General features: G+C 33.8%; 1 protein-coding gene and 2 long non-coding RNA genes across 31 annotated transcripts in view; 2 read left to right on the forward strand and 1 right to left on the reverse strand.

Moving 5' to 3' along the window:
* Positions 1–21,876, reverse strand: part of 5PtaseI (inositol polyphosphate-5-phosphatase A) — a 600,945-nt gene that overhangs the window by 102,968 nt on the left and 476,101 nt on the right. For 27 of the 29 annotated variants that reach the window (XM_070112999.1, XM_070112992.1, XM_070113012.1 and 24 more), the window contains 2 exons: positions 19,914–20,576; positions 14,180–14,638 (listed from right to left, as the gene is read on the reverse strand). In XM_070112999.1, the coding sequence (XP_069969100.1) occupies positions 20,305–20,576 (272 nt within the window). In that variant the 3' untranslated portion in view covers positions 14,180–14,638; positions 19,914–20,304. Of the gene's footprint in view, positions 1–14,179; positions 14,639–19,913; positions 20,577–21,876 lie in introns of those variants that run through there. The other 2 variants (XM_070113016.1, XM_070113017.1) reach the window with 2 other exon arrangements.
* Positions 12,484–13,749, forward strand: LOC138858943 (uncharacterized). The gene is made up of 2 exons (XR_011397979.1): positions 12,484–13,039; positions 13,110–13,749. It is a non-coding gene; the product is annotated as an uncharacterized lncRNA (long non-coding RNA).
* On the forward strand, positions 18,261–19,687 carry LOC118681872 (uncharacterized). Its single transcript, XR_004977615.2, has 2 exons — positions 18,261–18,965; positions 19,048–19,687. It is a non-coding gene; the product is annotated as an uncharacterized lncRNA (long non-coding RNA).

Here is a 21,876-nt window from a genome sequence, read left to right on the forward strand (position 1 = left end):
ATACTTGATTCCGGTACGCTAAAATTTTTGGAAATAATCTAGAGAACTGTTTTATAAAACAGAATCAAGGATAGTTGCAAACGGTAAAAGAAATTTTAAAAACTTAAGCATAAATAAATACGTGCAAGTATGTACACAAACGAATTTATTTTAACTATGATACATGTCATAATAAAAATGAGATAAGTAAATTCAATTACCAAAACCATCCGGTTGTTTCAGGTTTCAGTATATTATTACAGAAATGGTAGCATATACGACAATTATTATATTCGATTGCCATCTTGTGGATAGAACAGAATCATGCTGCATTAAGAAAACAAAATGTTTTGTCCAAATAATAAAAAAAATTGGAGTGGACCATCTCAGTCCTACCCGATAAGCATGCCAAATTTTATCAAAATCGGTCAAACCGTTTCGGAGGCGTTTATCAACAAACACCGTGACACGAGAGTTCAAATTAAAAATGAGGCACAAATTTTACATCTGTGACGCATCAAAAAGGGTTGACCAGCGAGAATGAACTCATGGTAATGCAAATATAATAAAAGAGGTAGTGGACATTAGGCATTTCAGTGTTGCATTGCAAACTGAGGTTATGAAGTCAGACTATATTATCAAAAACTATCACTACTCTGTTTATACTTTCGCAATATGCTTCTAGAGAGTACAATCGTTTTGTTCAACTAATGGTTGTTTGTGTCACCAAAAACTAATAGATTGATAGGTATAGAGTTATATATATATATATATATAGATATATATATATAAATGGTCAGGATGATAGGCAGAGTTGCGATCCAGCTGACTGACTTTCCGTCCGTCCGTCTGTCTGTGCAAGCTGTAACTTGAGTAAAAATTGAGATATCGTCATGAACGGTTTTGTAGATGAGCTTCTTGACCAATTTGTAGATGAGCGTAATCGAACTTCTGCCACGCCCACAAAACGCCATTAATCGAAAACTTATAAAGTGTTATAATTAAGGGGGTAATAGGGCTTAAACATTTTTTTCGTCATGAACACGTGCTTCTTGGCCAATTTGGGAGAACGGTTTTGTAGATCAGCGTAATCGAACTACTGCCACGCCCATAAAATGCCATTAACCGAAAACTTATAAAGTGTTACAATATAATTGAGGGGGGAATAGGGTTAAAAAAATTTTTTTTCGATTTATTTATTTTTATTTAGAATGAATGCATAACATTTTAAGAATGTTGTGTCTAAATTGCAAGCCAAACGGTTAAAAATTGTCGAAGTTAAGAGTATTTTTATACCTGTCTCATGACCATTTTACAGCTCAGGTTTTTATTGTCCGCGCCACTATTAATTTCACAATTCCAAATCCAGACGCTCCAGAATAATAGTCGCCATTGATGAATTTTTAAATATTTCTTCACAAAAATTTAAAACAATATTCTTTACATGTCATACTATAATGTATAATTCGTTTTAATAAATAGATTTCAACCCAAAATTAAGGGGAATTGCATTGATAATGAAAAAAATCAGAGAAAAGTCACTCCTATTTCCCATATCACAAAATTATATAGGAGTTTTGTGGAATCCAAGACAGATTTGTTTAATTGTCAGAATCGCATACCAATTCTGATTTTCAATGGTGTTACAAAATCTGATTAGATTTTCGTCTTTTTCGAACATATGCAAAACCAATATTTGAATCAGCTGCTTACTAAAGTAACAAAACTTACAAATGAATAAATTTGAAAGCAAGTCCATTAAAGTTTACAACGACGCTATTTTAGCTTTTATTTTATTGGAACAAAAGCAACGAAAATATTAAAAGAAAGATTTTAAGAGATCACAGTAATCCACTTGATGTCCGAGGGGAATCGTAAGTAACTATTTACTTGCTTACTTTACGTATTTATATTATATTATCGCCTGAATAAAGATGCATTTGTTATGGTGTTAAATTACGTTTTGTAAATCCTCTTAAAATAATTGAATTTGTTTCTCTATAAACTCAATAGCTATGGCATTTTGTTTTCAATTCTTATGTTTGCCCCTATAGAAATAGAAACACGATTACGGTTTTTTGGCGCCGTGCTCTGATGGTATGGCCGGATAGAGGAGGTCATCTGAATTAGGAGATTAATACGCATATAATCGCCTCAGACTTATAGCTTTTAGTTGTTGTCAAAAAAAAAAAAATTAAAAAAAATACTTTTTATTATATGAAGGGATATTATATATGTATCATACATTCCTAAATTAATAGAGCTAAGCACTTCAAAAAAATAACCCTGGTAGGTCCAACCACGGGGTGTTCATAGATCTTTTGCATTGAACTTCTTTCTGTAGTGGCGAACTTTGGCCGCACTTAAAATAAATAGCCTTCATCGATCGAACACCTGTGTTAATCAAAAGAAATACTGAAAACGATAATTACTAATTATTGTACAGGGTGGCGTACGAATCGTGCTACAAAAACAGTAACTGTCAATGGGAACTGTTATTTAAAGATATTGAATGAGTTTTTTTCCCCGAACCCCTCCGAAGACGTAGCGTTCAATAGCGTTTGGTTCCAGCAAGATGGAGCAACCGCACACATAGTCAGACCGGCTATTCTCGGCCTCCAACGAAAATTTTAAAACAAATTAATATTAAGAAATGCTATTTTCCGCTGTCCCCCAAGTTCTCCTAAACTGATTGCTCAAGGTTATGTCAATCAAGAGGTGTAAAAAACAAAACCCGGTAATTTGACTGAATTGAACCAGTCTATTAAATCGATAATTGAGGCAATCCCGACTTCAACTCTTCGGGTAGCAATAAATAATTTTCTAATTAGGTGTCGCATATGCGTGGCTGAGAATGGAGGTCATTTACGGTCCATAATTTTAAAAAATAATTAGTTATATAAAATAAAATGAATTTTGCTATACAATAAAAAAAATATATATAATACACTGATTAAAAAAAAAGTTATTACGGTTTGTTTTTGTAGCGTGTTTAATATTACTTATCACTATATAATACTTATATAGGAAACAAGTTAACGTTTTGAACCATTGTTTCTTTATATCTCTAATGATAAACAGAAAATCTTTGAAATTTTTTTTCACATAATGTAAACATACAAATTTCTTATTTTTAAAGTATATATATCTGTAAAAGTGCACAATAAATCTATATTTTGGATATATTTCAATGTGTACAGTGTAATTAAAAATATACGAGTTGAAAAATGTGTGGATAGTGTGTTAAACATATGTAAGTTTAACAGCGCGCATTACCTTAACAAATTTTTGAACTTTAAATACAAATATCTCAAAAACTATGAGACTATAACCCTGATGACCACCTCGGATCGCGGCGCTAAAAGAATCGTAGTTTTGTCGAAATAGAGATACATTAATTCGTAACAATAATAAAAATTAGTTTTTCATCTCACATTTAAAATCTGTTGGCAACCATCTTCTTACTTTGTTTCTGATAATAGAACCGATAAAGTTAGTTTCCGTGACACCCAAAACCGATACAAATTCTGTTTCGAACTCTAGATCTCTCGTTATGTAATAAAATTCCATACTCTACAGTAGGTATTTAACTTTGTAGATTTGGGAGTTACTGTGGACTTAAGCTAATTTCAGTCTCATATAAATACCACTTTTTGAACGATAAAGGTGATCTTAGTTTTTTCTACACGTTCGTCTAAAAAATTTTAAGACATACATATGTTACTAAAAACCTTTTTACAACTTTGGTTAGGGGTTATTATATAGCACTGTGGTATGAAACGCTAGTTTAAAAAAATTTTTGCTTTTCGCCTTGGGTCAATTTCCGATGCATTCTTGGTTAAGTCTTCAGTAATAAAATAGTCGTTTAAAGCTTCTAAATCTACTTACACTCACTAGTCGTAAGAAAATGTTTGGTATTGTTATCGCTTAATAAAATCATAAAAAAATTATTATAACGAACTTTTGAATATTAGTTGTTAAATTTTTTTGACTATTGTAACTAGTTTTATTCGGATAATTCCGGATTATGTTCCACATTTCGGCCATTTACTACTAGCATTTCGAGGATTTGATTCACTCCAATTGCGACAATTTTGCTTGCTGACGAACCCATTAAAAAATGGGTATCATCTGAGAAAATTATTTGTTGCGCGAATAGCTCTTACAGTAGCCACCGTAGAACGGGAATTTGCGTAATAATCTTGGACAATTTCTAAGTGTTGTACCAAAGTGAAACGTGAAATGATGAAATTGTAAACGTTACTGAACACACTGACAAAATTTTACACAAATCTGTAAACAAATATGGCCGCCACGATTGGTAAATGCTGTAGTTAATGTTATCATAAAATAGACGTATATTTTTTATATATTATGAAACACTGTCTGCCCGACACATTTTCTCTTGATTTTGGCTCATTTTGGGGCGCATAATACTTCATTTCATATTTCATACATTTGGTGCATTTGTGGTAATCCGAACATAACGTTTTGAGCAGTTGCTTTCTAAAATAAGTACATATGTAAAATATGAAATAAGTAAATAATAATAAATAAAGCCTTTACATAGCGCAAGAGAATCGTAAGTATAGTGATGGTTTTTTATGTTTATAATGGGTTTTCCAATAAGGATGATATGATTTCTAAGTGTTGTTTCGGCCATTTTTAATATGTCATGATATGTAATTTTTTTTACATTGTATTCCGTAATGTTTACAATTTCATCATGGAGAGATATAAGCAAGAACAATGTTTACAAATTATTCAAAATAATCTTTCTCCAATTGCAATTTTTTTAATAAAATCATCGTCTTCGATGAGGCTCACTTTCATTTGAGTGGTGCGGTAAATGAACAAAACGGTCGATTCTAGTGCGAAGAAAACCCTCAAATTATTCATGAACCATTACATTCACTTAAATTGACAGCTTGGTGTGGTTTTTGTTCTGGTGTAATCATCGGTCCGTACTTCTTTCGAGATGAAGCTGGTGCCACCGTTACTGTCAATTGAAAGCGGTACAGATCGATGACAACCATCTTTTATGGGCGCAATTGAAAGAAATGTATGTTGACAACATCTGGTTCCAACAAGACGGGGCTACGTGCCGCACAGCTCATGCAACACTTGAATCATTCCAAGAAAAGTTTGGAGATTCGATAATTTCAAAAAACTGACTACTTCTTGTGATGTTATTTGAAGTCATTGGTCTTTAGCAATAAACCAGACTCTTAACAATTAGTGAGTTTTTTTTTTAATTATTGCTAAATATAATATTATCAAAAAATCAACTAAGCGTAATACAATATTATAATTTAATATACTTACATCTTCAATTTTGTAGCACAAAACCAAAAAGCATGCTATGACATGAATGCCACTGAAAACAGCTTTGCAAAGTTGAAATTTTGTCGCAAAATAAACTATAAAAATTTGCAGCTGTTTTACGACATTGCCATTTGGAGAATTTTCAATAAATTCCATAAGTTTGCGACATTATCTAAGTGCTACTAATAATTTCCTTGTAAAACTAATTAAGAGTATTTTAATATTGCAAGTATCCTACACCATTTACAAGGAGATATAAAGCCACGACATGAAAACCCCCGAGGCTTAACGGGGTTGAGTTAATAATTAAGAAGCATACCAAGTACCTGGGAGTAATCTTGGATAGCAAACTGATGTGGAAACTTAAAGTGGAAGAGAGAGTGAAAAAAGCCAGTGGTGCCCTATATGCATATATGATGCTAGGGTCTAAATGGAGCCTTTCACCTGGCCTAATGCATTGGTGTACCAAAACATTAGTCAAGCCAATCTTGCTTTACGATGCTGTTGTGTGGTAGAACGCTGTCAGCAATATCTCATACAAAAAACCGTTAAAGTGGATACAGCGAGTCACTGTTTTTTGCATAATGGGAGCGCACCACTCCAACGGCTGCTTTAGAAAGGTAACTCAACAACCGCTGCAAGATTGGCGGCGTTAGATGAGTTATCCACAAGGACCTGGGCATAGCTCAATCAGTCACTATTGATATGTGGACAGACAATTAAGTTCGGCGAAACTTTTAGGCGTCACATTCCATTACTTGGTCAACAACAATTTCAATGACATTGTTATTGGAATGAGATCATTGGAATTCGAAAGGACAGACAGACACAGTCATAATATTATTAAGAAGCTGCATAATGGGCGAACATAGAATTTTGACAACAAGGACGGAAGTCGACGCCTTTTACGTATTAATTTAACTGTTAAGCCAAACATTTAAGCCAAAATCCCACATAGTTAGCTTAAAACTAACCATTTTAGAATGTATTGATAGATATGGATGGCAAACTATAGTTTATGGCATTTTTTAGTTGAGTTGGATACGATATCAGAATTTTGTGTGTCACTTATTTAAAAATTAGCCAGTATCACCCTCAACTCCTACATTTTCATTCGATTCAAATAGCATTAATTCTGATAATTTATTTCATCTTCCACCGATACCTTTTTATTTTCGCAATTACGTTTATTAGTTTTTTAATAAGAAATAATCTATTTTTTTTTGAATTTTAGTTATATTTTTATGAAATTTTAAAGAAGGTGATGATTTGCGAAAGGAATAAATTTTTTATTTATATATGAAGAAAAGTGATGCAGATTCGCATCGAATGCTTGTCGAGGCGTATGGTGATCATACTCTATCAGAAGCAACATGTAAAATATGGTTTCAACGGTTCAGAGATAATGATTTTGAAGACCACCAAAAAAGTTTCAAGATGCCGAACTGCAAGCAATATTGGATGAAGATGATACTTTAAGTCAAAAGCAAATGGCAGCCATGTTAAATGTTGCACAATAAACAACTTCAGACCGTTTGAAAGCTATGGGAAAGATTCAAAAGTGTGGAAAATGGGTGCCACATGAATTGAATAAAAGACAAATGAAAAACCAACAAACTATTTGTGAAGAAAATCAGTTTTGCATCGAATTGTCACTGACGATGAAAAATGGATGTATTTTAAGAATTCTAAACGGAGCAAAAACGGTTTAATCCGTTCGGTAAGAAGGCAATGCTTTGTGTTTCGTGGTATCACAAGGGTGTGGTATATCATGAGCATTTAAAACCTGACGAAACTGTTAAGACTTATCGATACAGACAACATGCGAACTGTGTACAGGAGGGCATAACAAAAAAACTTTGCACAAACTGCTTATCACGTGCGCATACTCTAAAAGAGTGTCAAAGTAAATTCAATTGCGTATATTGCCACAAAAGACATCATTCAATGGTACATATCACAAATTTTTCCAGCTCACCTCGAATTAATGTTAAAAGGGCTACAAGATTTATTGCAACAGTAAATCCCGAAAATCGTCAAGAAGCACCATGCTGCTCAAAGGCTTTAAAAACACAAACGCCACACAGCGAAAACCAAAGTAGGGTGCTACTGCCCACAGCTGTAGTCTCCATCGAACACCGAGGAGAACTGTTTAAGCTTAGGGCCTTAATAGAGGGGCACAAAAAAAAGGGGTACAACTGCTCACGAAACCACTCAGTTTGGGAATCACGGGAATAGACGGAAGTGTAGTCCAAAACTCAAACAAAATCTGCCCTATTACCCTAACTTCCCCCAAAGCGGATAAGCGCATTCAAGTAGAAGCTATTGTCTTACCGCAACTAATAAATATGCTTCTGAGCTATGACATAAATAGCAAGCATTGGCAAAAGGTTTCACACCTGAAGCTAGCAGATCCCAACTGCAATACTCCCGCTCAAATAGATCTTCTATTAGGCGTAGATCTCTGTGGTATGAGATACTCGAACGTATTGAAAAAATTTCAAACACACTTCTATCACAAAATACTATTTGTGGTTGACCAATTACCACCATGACAGCTCAAGTTAAGGAAATCTCAAACGAATACCTCAATACACAAGTGAGAAAATTTTGGAAGTTAGAAGAACTGCCCCCCATTTCAATTACAACCCCAGAAGATCAGTATTGTAAAGCGTTTTACGAAGCCACAATCACTAGATCATGACTAACTTAAACCACAATTTCTCAACACAATCGCCTTAGGTCACTCTCGCACCTACAATACAGCAGTTTCAAAGTATGGAAAAAAACCTACCTACGGCTTAAGGCGAGCTCAAATCAGAATATGATGGTGTGTTAGAAGAACACCTCCATTTGGACCACATGGAGGAAGTAAGCCCATGCGAAAAAATCATCAATGGCTAATACTATCAATTTTACTTACCTCATCACGCAGTAGTAAAGCCAGATAAAAAAACAACAAAAGTCATCGTGGTCTTCATTGACTCAAGATCCACTAGCTATTCAATAGGGGCGTTCAGAAAATGTATCGACAAATAGTCGTACATAAAGACGATCATGATTTTTAGCGAATTATTTTCCGAAAATCTCCCAATAGTCTACTACGCGACTATAAATTAAAAACAGTTACCTTTGGCGTTAACTGTGCTCCATATCTAGCCATTCGAACACTGCACAAATTGGCAGAAAACACCAAGTCAGAATTTCCTCTGTCAACCCAGGTGTTAAAAACACAAAGGTATGTAGACGATATCCTGTCTGGAAGTTACAGTCTTTCACAAGCATACGAGTCACTATCACAAGTGGTACAAGCCCTCAAAGCCGCAGGGTATCCGTTGAAAAAGATAACAGCGAACCACCCTAATATTTTAAAAAATATACAAAATGAAAATTTGTTAGATTCTAATTTACTTAAATTCGAAAAGGAAAGTACAACACAAATTCAGTGGATCCAATGGAATGCGATATCTGACCAGTTTTTATACACATCAGAGTCAATATCTGCATTATCCGCCATAAAAAAGTGACAAATTCTATCCTCTATGGCAAAACTTTTCGACCCCGCAGCATGGCTTTCGCCATTTATGATACAAGCCGAAATCCTAATACAAGAATTATGGCTAGATGGAACCGACTAGGATAAACAAGTAAAACCACCTCGTTTAGAATAGTGGTCCCAGTTTGCGAGCAAAATAAATGATATCACACAGATAAAATCCCACGATGGGTAAACTATGCCTCAGAGCACAAAGTCGAACTCCACGGCTTCTGTGATGCCTCTGAAAAGGCCCATTGCACCACTATATATAATATGTTCGCAAACAAAGCGACACCGCGACCAAAAGCCACGAACTAGTAGCAAAAGCAAATATGGTTCCTTTAAAAACAATAAGTCTACCACGACTTGAACTGTGTGGCGGGCTACTACTAGCTAAATTGGTATGCATAATTATATCTATGATCTGATTTCGAAATTGTACTAGCGTTGTTAGAAAAATCACAATTTGCATGGAGACGTACCTATACTAACTAGCAAGATGCCGCGTCTCCACTTCAATAATAGTGTCTTCTAGACTAAATATTCACTTAGGGGCCCGGGATGATTAAATGAGTCTAAGCCTCCTCTTGGTAGGACATAACAAAGGCAGTTTAACATGAATTTTCACTGTGGTTGATAGCACTGAAGCTGATGAGAAGAAGTGAAAATACACCAAAGTAATAATGTTAAATAGATTCTGCATAAATAAAAATAATAAAAAATATATATGATATAAAGGATGATCCAAGTAAAGGTACTTTTTCCAATAGCATTTTTTCACACGTAAGCCGTATCAAGCTGTCATGCTATTTTTGTGCAGTATTATATGGCATTTTATCATGAAAAGACTCAACAACGTTTACAAATCGTTCAACTTTATTACGAAAATTTACATTACGTAAAGAATCGGCCTACTGAACGTACTATTCGCAACACTATCATCTATTTTTAGAGCCAGCATTCATTATTGGACAATGTTAGACCGCATCCATCGCGCAATGAACAAAATATAGCGGCCGCAGCTGAGAGTGTACACAACTCAGACCGACATACGGAACGACTTTGCGCACTATACGTCGAAATCTTAAATTGAAGGCGTACAAAATATAGCTTGTGTAAGAACTGAAGCCGCTCAACCTTTCCAAGCGACATCGCTTCTCTCTATGGACTCTTGATTGGATATGTAATGTCTAAAGTCTATGCGGTCAATCCCGCTTCGATTTAGGCCTTGGAAAAAAACATCAAGCGTGTCATTCGCCAGTTACCAGTCCAAATGCTCGAACGAGCCATTAAAATTGAACTCGGCTGATGGATCATCTGAGACGAGGCCGCGGCCAACATTTGAAAGAGATAATCTTAAAAAAATTAATGCTAATGAATGATATTTCGAATGATAATATACACTCCCTAATAAAACATCAGGAAACCTTGAAATTGCAAATGAATGAAATAGGTATTAGTATGAACTATTATGTTTTCAGGAAATCAGAAAGAAAATTCACGCATTTGAGTAAAATTCCATATGATACTCCCCAACTGTAATGGAAAAGTACGCACCATTGACTACTTTTTTGCACTATACCTATGTACAGTGGCTCACAGTTTACAAATTAGATGTTCAAAATAACATATCTTTAAAACTAAAAGAAGAATTGACTAAATTAAAACGCAAATGTATTTATTTGTACAGTATTTATTGGGATTGCCTGTAACACTATTTAGTTTTTTTTATTTGGAATAACAGTTTCGACTTTATTTAACGTTTGATACTGCCTTTTTCAACGTCACAGCTTATTTGACCCATTATATGCAATTTACGGCTACACTACAAAACAAATTAGAATAACAGTTAATTTTTTTGTTTGTGCTTTGACTAATATGTTCTCAAATAAAAATGATTAGAATTCTTAAGGATAACTTGACCCAAAGTGTTTAGGATTTGGGTAAAGAGTCCACTCTTCGCTTTCACCAGGATAATGATCAGAAGCACACTTCGTTCAAACGCTCATATATACTTGTAACTGTCCTCACGTAATAAAACTTTAATGCAAATTTAAATGTTATTGAAAATCAGTGGACTATTTTAGATAGCAACATTCTAAAAGGCAACATTTCGAATAAAAATTACTTAAAACCCGCTTAAACAGAGGAATGGGTTAAAATACCACCTACAACTAAGAAGAATTGCAATCTTTATAACTGGGTCAAATAAGCTGTGACGTTGAAATAATGTCTATGTATATCAATGCGTTTTAAAGAAATATTTTTTTTTGGTAATTTTTCTTTTTCGGACTTTGGGTAATTAATGGATAATTGAAATAGGAATGAAGAGTTGTAGACAATTAAAGTATACTTTATCTAGGTAATTAAATTATTCTTTATTAAAGTGCAATTGCTAATCTAATTGGAAATTGAAAGTATTTGAATTTAATTGTCAATCAAATTTAGCCATTAAAAATTTTGGCTTCGATAATGCTTCTATTAATTTTTTAATGACTAACCTTATGCCATTGCAAAACCGTAGTTGGTTCAAATTATGAGGCAAAATATCTGGAGACGCAACTCATGCCCAGCATATCCAATGAATACAAAAGGTCGATTGGATAATTTATAGCTCAAGTCGATAGATTTATATGACAGCAAGTATCCTGGCAATCCTGGCGACACAATTTGCTGTTTGCTGTGAGCAGCTACGTGGGTGTGTGTAACCATAAACACATCGTAGCAATGTATGTAGTTGTTTTGCGCTCACTCTCCGACTTACATACATTTCGATACGTATGCTTGATCGGATTGTTGCTGCGCATTGGCACATACATAGGGTAGGGGTTCCATTAATACGTAGGGTTTCCATTAATATGTAAAATGTAAAATTATTTAAAGCTTTAACAAGTCTTACGTTATCTTACCAACAGAAGCATAAAATATCTCTGTTATATCATTTATAATAACAATTGATAATTTAAAAAAAATAAATTGAACTGTTTCCTTTTTTTTGCACAAAAAATTTCACTTTGAACAAAATATTTACATTTCAATGAAGTGAAAGGCTTAACGGCAACAACGAAATTGTGTACACCAACTTATTGATAAGCCGCTGCCGTCTTTGAAATGTTCAAAAATCTGGCTTCAAGACGACATTTGCCGACAAGAAAGTTTCGCTGTCGTGCAGTCGTCTTTGTGTTCAAAGCAGTCATGGAAAAGTACGCACAATTGTGCATTTTTCCCCATTCTAACTGTAGTCGGCACTTTAACACAATCGACCACTTGGCACTATTTGTTTGATAGACACACTACGTGAACGGAGCATACAAACACACATTCCATACTATTTGTAATTAACTTTCATTGATCGAATTTTTCACTCTATAGATTTCACAATACCTAAAATCTCTGCAAAGAAAACTCCAGAGACACCAGCTCGAGAAAATGTGCCACCTGTTTAGAAAGCGGCTAAGTCAGCAGCTAAGCGTAAAAAAGAATACAGAGTACGAAAAAAGGTTTGGAAATCTGCTCTAAACCAACACCAGATTGAATGTAGCTCGTCAACCAACGACAGTGCATATCTTATGAATGACGAACCATCGCAGCAAAATGCAGTCGCAAATGAAAATATTTCAAGAGGCAATAGTCGTTTTCAGTTTTGTGAATATTTTAATAGTCGAGATAGTACTACAAAATAACCAAATGATGATACAAGTAATTATCGATTAATTATTGTTCAATCTGACATCCAACACCAATAGTTATATTTGCTTTCACAACATCTCGTTGAAAATATATTGTAGTACACGAACAATGTACTGATTAACAAAACAAAAAAACAAATGAAAATTGTAAAAACACCAGCTGCACATAGAAGTTGAGAGTATAGAGCACGACGGAAATATTTGCAGAACATTTGTTGTAACAATCATAGCAAAGCAAGTGTTGCGATATATTACAATGAATGCGATACATTAAACATTGGCGCTCCACATTTTCATATGAGTGCAATAAAATCCACTGCATATACAGTGAGTTTAATTGAAATTGACGATATCAGCTTGAGTAAATGTAAATTATCAAATGGAGAAGAAATTGTCATCGCAGCGATCTACATATCTCCTAACCAAAAAAAACACTTGAGGGTACCATGTATTTCATGAGTTCGTTGGTTATGTACACTCAGAGGGGATATATTTTAAAATGACAAAGGTCCGGTGACATTGACCAAAAACAGTCGCAGATAGAAGCACTCAGTAACTGTATATACCAATTATTATAGCACGATCTTGTTCACATTGGCCGCTTTTGAGGTGCACATATAATGGATGGTGGATCCTGTTTATGATTTGAAAACACAAGATACGCCAGGTAGCTTCATTGAAGCTGATAAACCGACCACTTCGGTATTTCGTTATTTCATCCTTTTCACATTCATCCATTTGGAGGGATATTCACATTAGTATTTTAATTCTAAATTCACTTATTTTATTAATACACATATACCTTCAAATATATTTGATGTTCTTCAAAAAACTGCAGAATGGAACATTAATATAAGTGTTGATTGTTTTGCTCAGCAGAGGTGAATATGGTACGGTTAAACGATTGTCAATGTTAATGTCTGCGATATCGACATTTTTAGCACTAAGAAATAATGTTAAATTCAATATGAGAAAAAAAATTAACTTGAGAGTTGCCGTAAAAAACTAAGATAATACGTATAACAGTAACTGTAACAATCGAGACACAAATAAGATCATTTTGTTTGTTAAAAAAAATGGACTAAAACTGTACAGATAATGTTTTCATTTTTGCTTCGTAATTTTTTCTGGTTCATAAGTGACAATGGGAGACACCTGGCGGGGATAACTAATTGATTAATAGAAATATATTTGAAAATTATTGTATACTACAATTATTATATTCGATTGTAATCTTATAAATCTGTGGATGGAACGAAATAATAGAAAAAATGCGAGTAAAAACTAAGTGTTGATCGAATGAGGGTGAAAAAAAGTTTGTGTATTTTTCAATGCTGAATCATGCAAAAAAAAATTTTTTTCCAAAAAATTTAAAAAAATAATAATATTTGGGCTGGACCATTTAGGGGTATAGAAATAGTTGTTGCCCGAATCTCAGACCTACCTGATAAGTATACCAAATTTCATCAAAATCGGTCCAGCGGCAACAAACACCGTGCCCCAAGAATTTTATATATTAGATTATACATTTTACGGAGAATTCTAATTTCGACTATGTAAATGTATTATTAACATTTTAAATTGGGTATCCTTTTGTTCACAGTTACTTGAAACAAATTTTGAGAAATATTATATATGTACATCCAAGTCTTTGAATAAGTGATATTTAATTATATATAATTATTTATAAATTAAAGATGAATAAATTAATAATTCCTTGATAATAGTTTTTATATAATATATGCTTCTAGTAATTTGATTTTATATTTTTTAATTTGTTCGCAGCCAATAACATATAAATACATATGTATGAAAAGAAATACATATGTGATTAATTAAAGCAATGTTTCTCTCAATATAGTAAATGCGTGTTCTGAAATGAAATTTATCCAGCTATGTATTCCCAAATATTCATTCATATTATAAGTAAAAAATCCAGTGTCCAAATTACTTTGACTCGTAATATTCAAAGTCTTGTTGAGTTTTATAAACTGGTAATTTGGTTTACTTTTGTCACGATATTGCAAAAAGTTACGATCATTTGACCCTAAGTTATTTGATATGTGATGTAAACATTTCCTCACACTTACAGTTGGCTTTACGATACCTGTAATAAATAAAGCATAAATAGGATATAAGCAATGTTAAGGTTTGCATATTAACAGTTTATTTTAAAAAGTATAAAATAAATTAATATTTTTATAGCCTGAACCAAGTATATTAAGTTTGCCACAAAGTTTGTAACACTCAGAGGGCAGCTACGGAGCCCATAAAGTATTTAGTAAATAAATGATCAGAATGGCGAAGTCAGTTGATTTCTCCATTTTCGTCTGTCTGTATATGCGCGAACTAGTTCCTCAGTTTTTAAGCTATCGATCTGACACGTCCTTTTCTCCACAAGAAGCTGCTCATTTGTCGGAATACTGTTTAATAGATTCTGCATAAATAAAAATTATAAAAAATATATGTGATATAAAGGGTGATCCAAGTAAAGGTGCTTTTTCCAAAAGCATTTTTTTACAGATCACTCGTGAGCCGTATCAAGCTGTCATGCTATTTTTGTGCAGTGTTATTTGGCATTTTATCATGAAAATACTCAACAACGTTTACAAATCGTTCAACTTTATTACGAAAATGTACATTACGTAAAGAATGTGTTTCGCACGCTTCGCTCAACTTTCTGTCAACATAATCCGCCTACTGAACGTACTATTCGCAACACCATCACCTGTTTTTAGATCCAGCATTCATTATTAGATAATGTTAGACCGAATAGACCGCATCCATCACGCCATGAAGAAAATATAGCGGCCGCAGCTGAGAGTGTACACGAAGATCGTGGAGAGTCGATTCGGCGCCGTTCGCAGCAACTCAGACTGACGTACGAAAGGACTTTGCGCACTTTACGTCGAAATCTTAAATTGAAGGCGTACAAAATATAGCTTGTGTAAGAACTGAAGCCGCTCAACCTTTCCAAGCGACATCGCTTCTCTCTATGGACTCTTGATTGGATATGTAATGTCTAAAGTCTATGCGGACAATCCCGCTTCGATTTAGGCCCTGGAGAAAAACATCAAGCGTGTCATTCGCCAGTTACCAGTCCAAATGCTCGGACGAGTCATTAAAATTGAACTCGGCGGATGGATCATCTGAGACGTAGCCGCGGCCAACATTTGAAAGAGATAATCTTAAAAAAGTTAATGCCAATGAATATTATTTCGAATGATATTTTCCTAATAAAATAGTAGAAAACCTCGAAATAGCAAATGAATGAAATAGGTATTAGTATGAACTATAATGTTTTCAGGAAATCAGAAAGAAAATTCACGCATTTGAGTAAACTAAACCACCCTTGAGCACATCATCGCGTAGTATTAACATGCACAACAACAGGGCAGAATATAAAACCCCACATGATACTCCCCAACTGTAATGGAAAAGTACGCACCATTGACTACTTTTTTGCACTATACCTATGTACAGTGGCTCACAGTTTACAAATTAGATGTTCAAAATAACATATCTTTAAAACTAAAAGAGGAATTGACTAAAGTGAAACGCAAATGTATTTATTTGTACAGTATTTATTGGGATTGCCTGTAACACTATTTAGTTTTCTTATTTGGAATAACAGTTTCGTCTTTATTTAACGCAATCAAAAATTACTGCGATTTTCAACGTCACAGCTTATTTGACCCATTATATGCAATTTACGGCTACACTACCAAAGAAATTAGAATAACAGTTAATTTTTTTGTTTGTGCTTTGACTAATATGTTCTCAAATAAAATTAATTAAAATTCTTAAGGATAACTTGACCCAAAGTGTTTAGGATTTGGGTAAAGAGTCCACTTTTCGCTTTCACCAGGATAATGATCAGAAGCACACTTCGTCCAAACGTGGCTCATATATAACTGTCCTCACGTAATGAAACCGCCAGCACAATCATCCCATATAAATGTTATTGAAAATCTATGGACTATTTTAGATAGCAACATTCTAAACGGCAACAATTCGAATAAAAATTACTTAAAACCCTCTTTAACAGAGGAATGGGTTAAAATAACATTTATAACTACGAAGAAGTGGAATCTTTGTAACTGGGTCAAAAGCTGTGATGTTGAAATACGTTATTATTATGCCACGAGCACCTATTCAGAGATAAAAAAGCGGGCAGGAATTAAGGAAGGAGACTTTCTACACGAAATTTAATCAAAACAAAATGTAGAACCAATTAGCTATCAGGACATGTGCCCCACATATATTCGGCACAACTAAAAATTATAAAATACCATCCCTGCTCCCCATACATTCAAACAAAAAAGGATTTGACATCGCTCCTAAGCGGTCGTTCGGTCAATACCGTTCAGCACGCGCCTACTACTCCACCTACACATCATAATTTTCCGCGTTAACTCGATCGCCACAACGTTTTCGCACGATTCGATCGACATTGTCCCGCATGTCGATATCTATTATTATAATTTGTTGTTTGCCATAATTTATACGAAACTATCTATGTAAATTGTTTTGTTATTTATTATTTTAAAAAATGTGTTTTAAAGAAATATTTTTTTTTGGTAATTTTTTTTTCAGACTTTGTGTAAAGATAATTGAAATAGGAATGAAGAGTTGTAGACAATTAAAGTATACTTTGTCTAGGTAATTAAATTATTCTTTATTAAAGTGCAAATGCTAATCTAACTGGAAATTGAAAATATTTGAATTCAATTGGCAATCAAATTTAGCCATTAAAAATTTTGGCTTCGATAATGCTTTTATTAATTTTTTAATGACCAACCTTGTGCCAACGGAAAACCGTAGTGGGTTCAAATTATAAGGCAAAATATCTGGAAATGCAACTCATGCCCAGCATACCCAATGAATTCAAAAAGTTGATTGGATAATTCATAGTTCAAGTCGATAGATTTATATGACACCAAGTATCCTGGCAACAGCAATTGTATTTTTGGAGTGAATAAGTCTTTCTCCGCATCAGTGATTTTTCAAAGTTGCGTCACGACACAGTTTGCTGTTTGCTGTGAGCAGCTACGTGGGTAACCACAAACACATCGCAGCAATGTATGTTGTATAATATGTGAAATGTAAAATTATTTAAAGCTTTAACAAGTCTTACGTTATCTTACCAACAGAAGCATAAAATATCTCTGTTATATCATTTATAATAACAATTGATAATTTAAAAAAAATAAATTGAACTGTTTGCTTTTTTTTGCACAAAAAATTTCACTTTGAACAAAATATTTACATTTCAATGAAGTGAAAGGCTTAACGGCAACAACGAAATTGTGTACACCAACTTATTGATATGCCGCTGCCGTCTTTGAAATGTTCAAAAATCTGGCTTCAAGACGACATTTGCCGACAAGAAAGTTTCGCTGTCGTGCAGTCGTCCTTGTGTTCAAAGCAGTCATGGAAAAGTACGCACAATTGTGCATTTTTCCCCATTCTAACTGTAGTCGGCACTTTAACACAATCGACCACTTGGCACTATTTGTTTGATAGACACACTACGTGAACGGAGCATACAAACACACATTCCATACTATTTGTAATTAACTTTCATTGATCGAATTTTCACTCTATAGATTTCACAATACCTAAAATCTCTGCAAAGAAAACTCCAGAGACACCAGCTCGAGAAAATGTGCCACCTGTTTAGAAAGCGGCTAAGTCAGCAGCTAAGCGTAGAAAAGAATACAGAGTACGAAAAAAGGTTTGGAAATCTGCTCTAAACCAACACCAGATTGAATGTAGCTCGTCAACCAACGACAGTGCATATCTTATGAATGACGAACCATCGCAGCAAAATGCAGTCGCAAATGAAAATATTTCAAGGGGCAATAGTCGTTTTCAGTTTTGTGAATATTTTAATAGTCGAGATAGTACTACAAAATAACCAAATGATGATACAAGTAATTATCGATTAATTATTGTTCAATCTGACATCCAACACCAATAGTTATATTTGCTTTCACAACATCTCGTTGAAAATATATTGTAGTACACGAACAATGTACTGATTAACAAAACAAAAAAACAAATGAAAATTGTAAAAACACCAGCTGCACATAGAAGTTGAGAGTATAGAGCACGACGGAAATATTTGCAGAACATTTATTGTAACAATCATAGCAAAGCAAGTGTTGCGATATATTACAATGAATGCGATACATTAAACATTGGCGCTCCACATTTTCATATGAGTGCAATAAAATCCACTGCATATACAGTGAGTTTAATTGAAATTGACGATATCAGCTTGAGTAAATGTAAATTATCAAATGGAGAAGAAATTGTCATCGCAGCGATCTACATATCTCCTAACCAAAAAAAACACTTGAGGGTACCATGTATTTCATGAGTTCGTTGGTTATGTACACTCAGAGGGGATATATTTTAAAATGACAAAGGTCCGGTGACATTGACCAAAAACAGTCGCAGATAGAAGCACTCAGTCTGCCTTGGATTAACTGTATATACCAATTATTATAGCACGATCTTGTTCACATTGGCCGCTTTTGAGGTGCACATATAATGGATGGTGGATCCTGTTTATGATTTGAAAACACAAGATACGCCAGGTAGCTTCATTGAAGCTGATAAACCGACCACTTAGGTATTTCGTTATTTCATCCTTTTCACATTCATCCATTTGGAGGGATATTCACATTAGTATTTTAATTCTAAATTCACTTATTTTATTAATACACATATACCTTCAAATATATTTGATGTTCTTCAAAAAACTGCAGAATGGAACATTAATATAAGTGTTGATTGTTTTGCTCAGCAGAGGTGAATATGGTACGGTTAAACGATTGTCAATGTTAATGTCTGCGATATCGACATTTTTAGCACTAAGAAATAATGTTAAATTCAATATGAGAAAAAAAATTAACTTGAGAGTTGCCGTAAAAAACTAAGATAATACGTATAACAGTAACTGCTACAATCGAGACACAAATAAGATCATTTTGTTTGTTAAAAAAAATGGACTAAAACTGTACAGATAATGTTTTCATTTTTGCTTCGTAATTTTTTCTGGTTCATAAGTGACAATGGGAGACACCTGGCGGGGATAACTAATTGATTAATAGAAATATATTTGAAAATTATTGTATACTACAATTATTATATTCGATTGTAATCTTATAAATCTGTGGATGGAACGAAATAATAGAAAAAATGCGAGTAAAAACTAAGTGTTGATCGAATGAGGGTGAAAAAAAGTTTGTGTATTTTTCAATGCTGAATCATGCAAAAAAAAATTTTTTTCCAAAAAATTTAAAAAAATAATAATATTTGGGCTGGACCATTTAGGGGTATAGAAATAGTTGTTGCCCGAATCTCAGACCTACCTGATAAGTATACCAAATTTCATCAAAATCGGTCCAGCGGCAACAAACACCGTGCCCCAAGAATTTTATATATTAGATTATACATTTTACGGAGAATTCTAATTTCGACTATGTAAATGTATTATTAACATTTTAAATTGGGTATCCTTTTGTTCACAGTTACTTGAAACAAATTTTGAGAAATATTATATATGTACATCCAAGTCTTTGAATAAGTGATATTTAATTATATATAATTATTTATAAATTAAAGATGAATAAATTAATAATTCCTTGATAATAGTTTTTATATAATATATGCTTCTAGTAATTTGATTTTATATTTTTTAATTTGTTCGCAGCCAATAACATATAAATACATATGTATGAAAAGAAATACATATGTGATTAATTAAAGCAATGTTTCTCTCAATATAGTAAATGCGTGTTCTGAAATGAAATTTATCCAGCTATGTATTCCCAAATATTCATTCATATTATAAGTAAAAAATCCAGTGTCCAAATTACTTTGACTCGTAATATTCAAAGTCTTGTTGAGTTTTATAAACTGGTAATTTGGTTTACTTTTGTCACGATATTGCAAAAAGTTACGATCATTTGACCCTAAGTTATTTGATATGTGATGTAAACATTTCCTCACACTTACAGTTGGCTTTACGATACCTGTAATAAATAAAGCATAAATAGGATATAAGCAATGTTAAGGTTTGCATATTAACAGTTTATTTTAAAAAGTATAAAATAAATTAATATTTTTATAGCCTGAACCAAGTATATTAAGTTTGCCACAAAGTTTGTAACACTCAGAGGGCAGCTACGGAGCCCATAAAGTATTTAGTAAATAAATGATCAGAATGGCGAAGTCAGTTGATTTCTCCATTTTCGTCTGTCTGTATATGCGCGAACTAGTTCCTCAGTTTTTAAGCTATCGATCTGACACGTCCTTTTCTCCACAAGAAGCTGCTCATTTGTCGGAATACTGTTTAATAGATTCTGCATAAATAAAAATTATAAAAAATATATGTGATATAAAGGGTGATCCAAGTAAAGGTGCTTTTTCCAAAAGCATTTTTTTACAGATCACTCGTGAGCCGTATCAAGCTGTCATGCTATTTTTGTGCAGTGTTATTTGGCATTTTATCATGAAAATACTCAACAACGTTTACAAATCGTTCAACTTTATTACGAAAATGTACATTACGTAAAGAATGTGTTTCGCGCGCTTCGCTCAACTTTCTGTCAACATAATCCGCCTACTGAACGTACTATTCGCAACACCATCACCTGTTTTTAGATCCAGCATTCATTATTAGATAATGTTAGACCGAATAGACCGCATCCATCACGCCATGAAGAAAATATAGCGGCCGCAGCTGAGAGTGTACACGAAGATCGTGGAGAGTCGATTCGGCGCCGTTCGCAGCAACTCAGACTGACGTACGAAAGGACTTTGCGCACTTTACGTCGAAATCTTAAATTGAAGGCGTACAAAATATAGCTTGTGTAAGAACTGAAGCCGCTCAACCTTTCCAAGCGACATCGCTTCTCTCTATGGACTCTTGATTGGATATGTAATGTCTAAAGTCTATGCGGACAATCCCGCTTCGATTTAGGCCCTGGAGAAAAACATCAAGCGTGTCATTCGCCAGTTACCAGTCCAAATGCTCGGACGAGTCATTAAAATTGAACTCGGCGGATGGATCATCTGAGACGTAGCCGCGGCCAACATTTGAAAGAGATAATCTTAAAAAAGTTAATGCCAATGAATATTATTTCGAATGATAATAAACACTCCCTAATAAAATAGTAGAAAACCTCGAAATAGCAAATGAATGAAATAGGTATTAGTATGAACTATAATGTTTTCAGGAAATCAGAAAGAAAATTCACGCATTTGAGTAAACTAAACCACCCTTGAGCACATCATCGCGTAGTATTAACATGCACAACAACAGGGCAGAAT

This window comes from Bactrocera oleae, chromosome 2 (genome assembly GCF_042242935.1).
Source record: "Bactrocera oleae isolate idBacOlea1 chromosome 2, idBacOlea1, whole genome shotgun sequence".
NCBI classification, from domain to species: Eukaryota; Metazoa; Arthropoda; class Insecta; order Diptera; family Tephritidae; genus Bactrocera; species Bactrocera oleae.